General features: G+C 41.3%; 1 protein-coding gene across 1 annotated transcript in view; it reads right to left on the minus strand.

Moving 5' to 3' along the window:
* The window catches only part of iqsec3a (IQ motif and Sec7 domain ArfGEF 3a), a 131,774-nt gene extending 121,894 nt beyond the window's left edge, over positions 1–9,880 (minus strand). Inside the window, exon 1 of the mRNA XM_030720436.1 lies at positions 9,164–9,880. Within this exon, the coding sequence (XP_030576296.1) occupies positions 9,164–9,765 (602 nt within the window). The 5' untranslated portion in view covers positions 9,766–9,880. The remainder of the gene's footprint in view (positions 1–9,163) is intronic.
* Positions 9,881–10,645: the final 765 nt, after the last annotated feature.

The following is a 10,645-nucleotide window of genomic DNA, read 5'->3' on the forward strand; positions in this document are numbered from 1 at the left end:
GTAAGCAGCTGTTAAAGAGGCCAGGTTTTTGAAATATTACACGATTATAGAAATTTGCTTTTGCAGACAAATGTAAGAATGTCATCATTAGCATAATAAATTTTATTAAAATTTTCCACATTTTTATGGTGGCAATGATAATGTGCAGATTTCAGAAGCAACCGATATTAATGCAAGCTTCAGTTACATCGGCGTTATCTGTTTACAATATGCGATCGGATTGAGTGACACCAGATGACAACAGTGATGGCATTTCCATTTGCAAACACAACTCTGAAATATGTAGATTGCATACTAATGGCGCGCACACTCCGCTGATTGCTCATTAGGCCTGCTGTTCATTTGCATGGAGAAGAAATGAAATGCATCCATCAGATGTGTGAATAATTTACCTCCAACCATGAAGGCGGCAACTCGCTGCGCAGCTAGTGTAACATGACAAACAAGAAAAACATGTCAAAATCCCAAGCAGAGACACATTGTGGCTGTGCAATATTTACTAATGGAAGATAATGTCATATGAGGCATCTGGATGTGTCAAGGACGAGAATGGCACGTCTGTCTTTCAGCGAGTCGGCGTGTTGCCCGGGAAACAGTTGGAAGCCATGTTCAGAAGAAGGAAAAAAAAAAAACAGTTGAGCCAAAGTTTGTCATTTTGATTGATTAGGGATCACAGGGACAGAGGACAATGAAAGGAAACTGTTTGCAGTTCAGCCGTGAGGAAAGTGGGACAACATTTGGACTCCTCAGCCCTGTGGGGCTTCTCTGTATGTGTTGTGCAGTTGTTCTGCCCCTGCTTTAGTTTTTTTAATCTGTCCAATTATTCAGCCTGTCTGTCATTCTGGGTTTGTACATTTGCACTGTTGTGCTTAGTGCCACATTATCACCCCTCTCACTGTAGCTTTAAACGAAACACCTGGCATCGCCTGAAAAGTGGCAGCCAAAAACACCATTAACCAAAACTGATGTCTACAGTTACTAAACAGATGAAAGTTTTTGTGGTCTTGTAGTTTAATGCTCAGACCAAAACAGAGAGCTTCAAATGGTTTCATTTGAATGAAAGCAAATAAAAGCACACACACACACACACACACACACACACACACACACACACACACACACACACACACACACACACACACACAGGAAAACAGTATAATCTTATGGTATAATACAGTATTTATTTTCTTTTTCAGGTAAGTCAGACTTGTGTCACGCTCTTGTTTGAGTCCACATCTGTGCAAGATCCTGTTCCATCAATTCCCAGAGACAAAGTAAAGATATTAACTAGGCATCATTACGATTATGGATAATTTTGTGATGGAGAGTGCAAAGACTCATACCACCATATGTTTAACTTTAAAAAACTTATAGTATAATAGTAAGTAATTCAGTTTAATTTTACTATATTTATATTGGCGTCATCTCAACGCCTTTTAAGTGTAGTGCTAAAGTAGTATTATGATATTTATTTTGATATTTATTTTATTTATTCACAGTCCTGTGAAACAGGATTTAATTGGACTCTATGCAGTCCTGTTCACATGCATATTAGCTAACATGCTAACGGAGGTCTGTAGAGTCTGAAATGCAGCTCTTGGATTTTCTGCAATTTCTCTGTTCTGGAGTAATGCTGGCCTACTTTTCTTTACATCATAGCTTTAGTTCATCTAGATTTGTGGGTATTTATTTATGCACATCTCTCTTACGGTACCATCACAGCATTTTAATCAACTTGAGGCTTATACTTTTTATTGGGCCATTGGAACACCTTGATTTTTCAGCCAGGAGTTCATAGTCGACTTAAGTCCTATGGCTGCAAAACCCTGCAAAGCCCAAATCATCACTTTTCCACCACTGTACTTTACAGTTGGTATGAGGTTTTTGTGCTGATATGCTGTGTTTAGGTTTCACCAAATGTGGCGCCGTGCATTATGATCAGACATCTCCACTTTGGTCTTGTCTGTCCAAAGGAAATTGTTCCAAAAGTCTTGAGACTTGATGAGATGCAATTTTGCAAACCTAAGACATGTTCCCATGTTCTTTTTTAGAGAGAAGAGGCTATCTTTGGCAATCCTTCAAAACAAGCCAGTCTTTTTCTAATTGTGCTGTCACGAACATTAACATTGAACATGCTGAGGCCTGTAGACTCTGAGATGTGGCTCTTGAGTTTGTTGTAGTTTCTCTGAGCATTGCACAGTCTGACCTTGGGAGGTCCACTCCTTGGCATTGTGGTAACACACATCTAAATGCTCCAGAACAGCAAACTGCCAAAAACCTCTGCTTTTATAGAGGTGCTCACACTTGCTAATGATCAGTTAATCAAGTGCATTTTGCAACAGCTGTCTGCAGCTGACACTCTTAATTTCTGTAGAAGTAGTCCTGCATTAACTGTGTAAATAGTTTGATTTTTGTCAATGGGTAGTGTGGTTTCCGGTGTTTATGTGCCAAAGAATAGCGTTAGCAATGGGCCACCATAGCAAAGACCCCTTTAACAATTCAAGAAAGACAAGAAACCTAATGCACTAATGAGGACGTACAGGTTAAGACCCTGTACAGCATAGATTTACATCCATGGTATTTTTATACATTTTACTGTAAAAAACTGTTTTTGGAGATCACAGACAGAGTAGGGATGCTAAATTAAAAGTATAATGGTGCTATACAGCATAGTATTGTAATAGTTTTACAGTAATAAAGCATTGCTATAGACTACAGTGGGTATATTGCGAATATAATGTAGCCACCAGTGGTTTAACAGATGAATTTGTTATAATGAAAAAGTGAACTGAATCGGATTAAAGGTGGATGTTTTCAGTCAATTTTGCAAGAACAACAGAACTGAACAGTTTTCATGTGCTTATCATCATACTAGTGAGAACTGCTTGTTCCATTAATTGTAATTTCATACCATTTGCAGAGCTTCTGAGCAGTGCAGTCCTGTTTATTTGCACTCTGTACTATATAATTTAATTCAGCTACAGTTACAACTACATTGGATCAAACCACACTGCAGGCCGACAGTCCAGCGTCCAGTGAGGCAAAACCTAAGCAAGTTACGCTCAGGATTACCACACACATACGCACACAGATATAAATGTGAAAGCCTTTGATTTCTCCCTACAACAGCAAGTTTAATGTCAAATACAAATACACATGCACACAAGAAGGCACACGGTTGGATTACAGACAGCTGGGACAGTCTTTCGACCCGCTCAACTTGTGCATGAAAACAGCTAATATTCTACCAGGGAGTCGGGAATCACCTGGCAGCTACATCCTCAGAGAAATGAAGCAATTTAAAAGCACTACGCACCAAATGTGATATTCATGATTTGGATTCTAGCAGCAGCAGTCACCCTGTCATAACCGAACAGACATGATTCCCATACAGAGAGGTGAGGGGGAAGTAGAGTAAAGCACTCCAGTAATGGTATAAAGGGAAATGGCAAGAGAAGGGGAGGCAGACTGAGAGCAAGCAAGAAATAGAAAGAACCATTTACCTCCTAAAATCCATCATCCACCCATCTACTTCTCCTGGAATCACTCCCACTGTTGTCTTCCAATACACAAACATGTAGAGAAGCAGTATTACTTTCCTGTCAGGCTCCAGAGACAGGAAATGGTTGTTCTTGAATCATAAATATATATTTTGGCACTTACCACAACAGGTTTTGAACTAGGCACATTGCTTTTTGTGCCAAGGTTTTTACCCTAGAACCTTGTGCAATCATAGCTGCAGAATTGGAGCTATAATGAATTTAGATGGTATCACTCAGTTGTTGAAGTTTTGTTGTTTCACTGAACCTTTTAAGCAATCTTTTACCAAACCTATACAAGTCCTAAATACACTTTTTTTTCTGTAATTGCCCTTCAAAATTAATTTACTAGTTGTTCAGGGAAATGTTTAAAATAACTAAAAACTGCTTTGTTGTTGGATGCACTGCCTTACTGAGTAAAGAACCTATAACTAAATTTGTATATGCTGCTAAACCGAAAACTTGAGCTTGCAGGAAAAAGTGGATCCAGGCACTAAGAGCAAGTATTTTGTCTAATATCCAAATAATATGGACACATTTTGCTAAAGCTCGATGGTCATGGGTAAAAGAAGCCAACACTGATTGGTGGTATATTGAGATGCAAAGATTTCACTATCCCTGAAGCTGCAAGCTGCATTTGCCCATTCACTCAGCGCTTTATTATATGCATTTCTCTGAGACCCTTTGACATGCAGGGCCTTGGATCAAACCACCAACCTTCCAAGCAGTGGAAGACCTCCTCTACCTCTTGAACCACAAAAGAACATTAGCATGTGTGTGAAATTCTTTAGCGTTCTCTTTGACTCTTCTGGGTTGGTTTCATGCAATCCTGTAAAGCCATAATGAAGAATATTATTTGGAAGAAAAGGCAGACAATAGATTTTGATAAAAGCAATAGTCTAGCTTTAGAATAGAGATTTAGTAGGATCAAGGCTGGAGTGCCTTTAAAATGATGGCTTAGCTGTTGGAGCATGAGCTGTCAAGCTCCAGGCTCATTGATCTGAGAGCATCAGAACAAGGAGATGATGCAGCATCCAGCAGAAACTCAGCAGGGTTACTCTATAATGTATGCTACAAAGTATTTGTGAGCGCATGTGTGTTCACTGAAATCCCCATCTCAAAGAGTTATGCGCAAAGCCCACGATTTTCCTGAAGGAGATGGTCGCAGGCAGGAAATGGCATATGAAATGTTGTACATTCTGCTCTCCAGTTGGTGCAGGACCAGTAGAAGGGGAAAACAAGGGCACGGTTAGTGCAGAGGGAGTTGCAGCCAATGTGGAAAAACATGTAGGCTGCCATGTGGCATGTTAGGGTTTATGTGCATTAGTGAGTGTTTTGTGTGTAAGAGCGAGAGCCTATTATATGTGCGTGGGAGGTAGGAAAGCAGCAGAAAAGCACCTGGAGCTACGTGAGAACTCAGGGATTTCCACCTCAGTCGCCCCTACAAACACACCACCTCACCTACTCTTAATGTCACTCTCCTCGATTCCCTCCTGAACATACGGTCCAGCCTTCACGCTCCCTCATTTTAACACAAACACACTTGGCAGCCTCTGAAGCATATACAGAGCAGGCGGGGTGAACTGAAGGCTCCAGTCCAGTCAGGAGATGGGTTAAGTGGTGGAGAGCCTGATGGTTAGAGGACTGGTCTGAATACTGATTCAGACTGCAGAGGTGGCATAAGCTGCTGATTAAGGGAGAAAAGGGAAGTGGGGAGAGGACTGGAGATATGGAGGGTTGTAGAGAAGAGGAAATTTAAGAGAGCAAGTTGGAATGAGGAAGGAGAAAAGACAAGCATACGGACAATCGAGAAGGGAGAAGAAGTAATGAGGAAGGAGTCAAAGAGAAAACGAGAATATGAATGATGGAAGCTGAGAGAGTTGGAAGCACAGTTGATGGAGAAAGGGTGAAGAAAGAGGTGTAGCCAGGATTGCTGCTCATGCTTCTTATGAATCTGCCTCAGACTGAGTAACGCAATTGCAACACTTCAGACTCTCCGTCTGAGAAGTTACTAGAAACAACTTTTCAGCCACATTCAATGCTCGAAGCTGAAAACAGCCTTGATTCACGTTCCTCAAATTATGAAGGGGGCAAGAAATGCATAATGGGTACGAACGAACATTTAAATTTTAATTTAGAGCTTTGAAAATGGATTTTCTGCTGTCTTTTGATCAAACAGAAATACCTAGTTGAGCTGGCAAAATGGTGGCTAAGCTGGAAATCCATTACACCCCAATATTCAGGAATTATTTGTTTAATTCCACACTTAATGCAAGAACCTCTTGGGGTTTTTTTGCAAGTGTGCAAAATACGTGCATATAAAAATACAAAATCTATTTCAAAAGACTTACTCAGATACTGTGAGAGTTCCTCCACATCAGCACTTTTGACTGCTGTTTTCAGCTTCTTTCTTCAGGAAAAATAACCAAATTTATCCTTTTATGAATAAAACATGTTGGTTGTTTTCTGATCAATAGGCACATGATCTTTGGGGAAACATATTTATTTCTTTTCTTGCCGATCATTAGATAAGATCAATACCACTCTCACATTAAATGTAAAGCTGCCACCAGCAAAGGGGCAAACAGTTACACTGAAAACAAGAAAACAGAAACCCTAGCGACGTCAGCAAGAAAGCATATACACTTCCTTTTCCTTTAGAGTGTGACGGGTTTCCCTCATTATTTATTTTCTACAGATTTCTCAAGAAAAGCCACTTGTTGCACAGCCTTTACTTGATGAAAGGAATAACCAGAAGTCACTGGCCAGTGAACAGCACAGAAAATATACAGGCACATTTACACACACAGCTCATTAGTAAGCTCCCAATGTGTCCCTGTCACCCTCCCATTACCAGAAATGTATCTGTTCTCCTGCAGAAGTGACAGCACAGCGACTCACAATCTTGTCCGACCAGGATCAATGCTCTAAGTGGAAATTACAATGCTGCTTCACGTGTTCTGCATTTTATGTATCACTGCTTTTACATTAGGGATAGGATATTGTACCAGATGCTCTCTTGAATTCTGTCCCTCTCTATCTCTGTCTATCTCTTGTTGTTCATTACCCTGCGGCGCTGTCAGGGGCCATGGTTAGTAAATCAGTAAATGAACCCACTTAGTGAATTGCATTCTTAGATGCATTTTGTACAGTTCATACTGTGTGGGTTTGTGTTGCTATTTTTCTTTTTTTCTTTTTGCATGTAAACCATTCCTAACGTGCACTCTGTAGGAATTATGACCTAATGGCTTGATGAATCAATCTGGATTAACAGAAACAATGCAAACGCAGCCAAGTGGAGCAGATGGGGCTTGGTGCAGTGTGCTGTTTCTGTGTGGCTCTGGAAGAGTCAATTCATGTGACCTTGATTGTTGAAGGCAAACGACATAAGCAGCATGGACACCTCCAAAGCACCTAGAATGCCTATGCATACTAATGGTTTGCAGGTTTTATTGTTTTACAACACTGAGTCATCCATCCATCCATCCATCCATCCATCCAATTTCTTCCACTTATCCAATTCAGGGTGGGGGTGGGGTTGTGGCTGGAACATATCCCAGCTGCCATAGGGCAAGTGGCAGCATACACCCTGGACATGTCACCAGTCTGTGCCGTAGGGCTAACACAGAGAGACAAACAACCATTCGTACTCACATTCACACCTATGGGCAATTTAGATTCACCAATTAACCTAACCCCACTAACCCCCACAAACATTGAATCAGTGTGGATTTAGCAATGTTGATCATCCCGGGAACACTTGTGAGCCCAAATGCATGCAGTAAAATACAAAGAGGTCGTGGGGAAAAAAAACAAGGCAGTTGCATCAAACCTGCAACTTTGTGGAGGATTTGATTTCTAGTAAGACAGCGACACAGTGCAGGAACTCTGAGCTGTGCAGAAATGGCATAAAAACACCTCTGAGTAGAAAACTGTCTTCTGTAGGGTGGAGGGGTCACAGTCCATACTAACACTTTTCACTCTGATCTATAAATTTTAACTATTATATATAATATAGACGCATGAAGGAGGTCAATGAGAAAACATATTGAAATGTAAATCATATTTTGTGCATGAAACACCCTTAACCACCACTTCTGTTGGTTAATTCCTAATATTTGCAGGATATGCAGATGGCCATTTTAAATACTGTGCCCTTACCTACACGTTACCACTGTGCATAAGTTCAGTTCATGCAGATAGTGTTTATTCTATTCTATTTCTTTGTGTCCTTGTGTAGCTTATAAACCCCAAATTAGCAATTTACTGTCAATTAAGACAAAGAAAGGCAACAAATCTTTACAACCAATTAGTTGTTAGGTGCTTGTTGTTTTATTTGGAAAATGGCTTTAACAGTTTATCAGTATATATAGAAACAGCTGCTCATGATTTACATTTTGATTTATAGATTTCATTAGCTCTGAATTTAGTTTTGGAGGACCATAATTGCAACACTCACCAAGGCTTCTTAGTAATCCGATGTGGCTGTAAGGTGATTTATAAACAGCCAAAAATGTTTTTCTGTCTTTACTTTTAATTCCTGCTGGATTGCTGCTCCTGTGTGTTTCTGTTTCTGTCTTAATGAGAAATACACTGTTTTTACCTGCAGCCTGCACTATCAAACTTCCATGTAGGTGTGTTCCAAACAAAATTGCTGACATTTTGTCTCAGTCAGTGATGTGCCTTTAGGAGCTGCTAGATGTTTTAAGATGTGTGTTTACAGTGTCACCAGGCTCGCCTGGCACCTGTGAAACTGCTACCTCAGCCGAGCCTAAAAACAGATGCATTTTTGATGGGTGCATTCCACGTTCAAAGTGTGGAAACACCTGGGTGCGCAGGAAAACAGAGCACCGTAACCTCCTCTCAAAGAGAACACAGTTCTCTAAATGTACACTACACAAATGAACCAATCTTCGGTTCTGGTCTCCCCAAAAAAGAAAAGAAAGTGACTGCAACTGTTTAGTTCTGCAAAGGTAGTCACGTCCTGCCTTGGTGCAGAATTAACCCACGTTAAAATGCCAGCCTGGGTTCTCAAAATCAATATCCATTAAGTATTCATTTGATTTAATGGGACCAAGACTGTGATGTGAAAATACTGGAGCAACTTTAGGAAAATTAGGCATTTGTTTGTAAGTGAACTCAAAGTCAAATCATGTGGAGTCCAGCACTGAGCTCATACAGAGTCTGTGATCTGTTGTAGTGTATTTATGACACCCAGACTTTACATGACATTATATGTCACATCTGATGGCTACTTAGGAAGGGATACATTTGGTATATTTAGACTAGGAAAACTACAGTAATATAGGTTACATTATAGAAATGCAATGTAGAACGAATCGTTGAGGTCAGTGAATCTGATATTCATGAGAGGCAATAAAGTCTGCAGATATAAATAATATAGATATAAAGAAATAATGTCACTTGTTTGACACAAGATGCAGTTTCTGGGGCTAAAAATGGAAGATGACTGCAATGAGCATTATTATTATTATTATTATTATTATTATTATTATTATTATTATTATCATTATTATTATTATTATTTGTCAAAAATGCTTGTTTAAATCTTTAGTTAAAAAGGAACTTTTTTGTGCAGTGCACACATCATGTAAGCTACTTACTCCGCTTTCCTTGCCAGTCCAACTGAGCGGCAGAGAGTGGTTGGAGTCTGCGGAACAAGTGACTTGCAGCAGGGGCTCCTCTTGTCTTCCTCGGCGGAATCGGGGCTGGCTTGGCTCGTTTTGGGCGACTGCGGGGAAGTGGGAACGAGCTGCAGCTGTTGCGGGTGGTGGGAAGACGGTGCAGGAGGAGTAGGGTGCTGCTGCTGAGGCTGGGCCGACAGACCGGTAATCTGCTGCTGCTGCTGCTGCTGTTGCTGCTGCTGGGGTGGCGGTGGCTGCTGATGATGCGCCTGCTGGCCGAGGTGAGCCGCAGTTTTGTTGCTCCCCGGGTGTTGGTGGAGGTGGGCCGGCGCCTGGGGACTAGCGCTGCGGTGAGTCGGGTGGTGATGGTGGTGATGATGATGGTGCTGAGAGGGCTGCTGAACGTAATGATGGGGGTCCCGCAACTGTCGGTTCTCTCCGATCAGGTCTTCCACCTTCCGCTCGAGTTCGTCGATGCGCTGGCGCTGCGTTTGGATCAGGCTTTGCTGGTTCTGGACGATAGTGGTGAGCTCCTTCAGATAAAGAACGGCTTTCATTGGATTATCCAGCAGGCTCTCCATTACTGACTGTAGCTGTGGCAACGTGCCCGGCTATGTTGACTTCTCCTTTAGCTGTTTCTGGAGCTGCGATCGGTCGATGGGGCCTCTGAACAGTGCGTAACCGGGATGCTGTGGCGGCAGTCTGACGCCTCTACGCTCTGGTAAAGGTTGGGTCTCTCTCTCTCTCTCTCTCTCTCTCTCTCTCTCTCTCTCTCTCTTTCTCTCTCTCTCTCTGTCGGTACTTTGCAAGGAAACCAGAAATGGTGCTGATGCAAGGGGGGATCAGCATCACCGGAGTGCGGAGGCGGGGCCGTAGTGGACCAGTGATGTCAACACGCAGGGCAAATAATGTAGCAGCTTTCACGTTGAACGTGGAAAGCCACATTTTTTCATCCCATAGGCAACAGTCCAGTCAGTCCAATTTCTATTTGAAGCTTTTTTGTTTTGTTTTTTTGGTGTTTTTTGGAGGTGGGGTTGGGGGCGGTCTCATATGGACCCACCCCTGCTCTCTCTCCCCATCACTATTGCATATTATTAACTTTCCGTCTTCTCTCCATTTGTTTGTACTTTGTCCCATTTGTTGTTTGTAGTCCATCTATGCTGTCTTTTCTCTCTTCTCTTTCCTCAGACCCCAAGTGCTCACAGCAGATTGCCAACTTCACTTTGATTGTTTTTGTTGTTTGCTTGTTTGTATGAAAGAAAAACAAGCTTGTCATAAAATGCTTGGTGGTGCACTGTTTTTTTTTTGTTTGTTTGTTTGTTTTTTGTCTATAATACTGTAGAATCTTTATCTTAAAATATAAAGTGCTTTGAGATGTGATTTAGCATCATTTGGATAAAACTTAACTTAATATAACTGCAATAGCTTGACTCTAAAATAGACCTGACAACTCAAATTTTA

Source organism: Archocentrus centrarchus, chromosome 23, assembly GCF_007364275.1.
Source record: "Archocentrus centrarchus isolate MPI-CPG fArcCen1 chromosome 23, fArcCen1, whole genome shotgun sequence".
Lineage (NCBI taxonomy): Eukaryota > Metazoa > Chordata > Actinopteri > Cichliformes > Cichlidae > Archocentrus > Archocentrus centrarchus.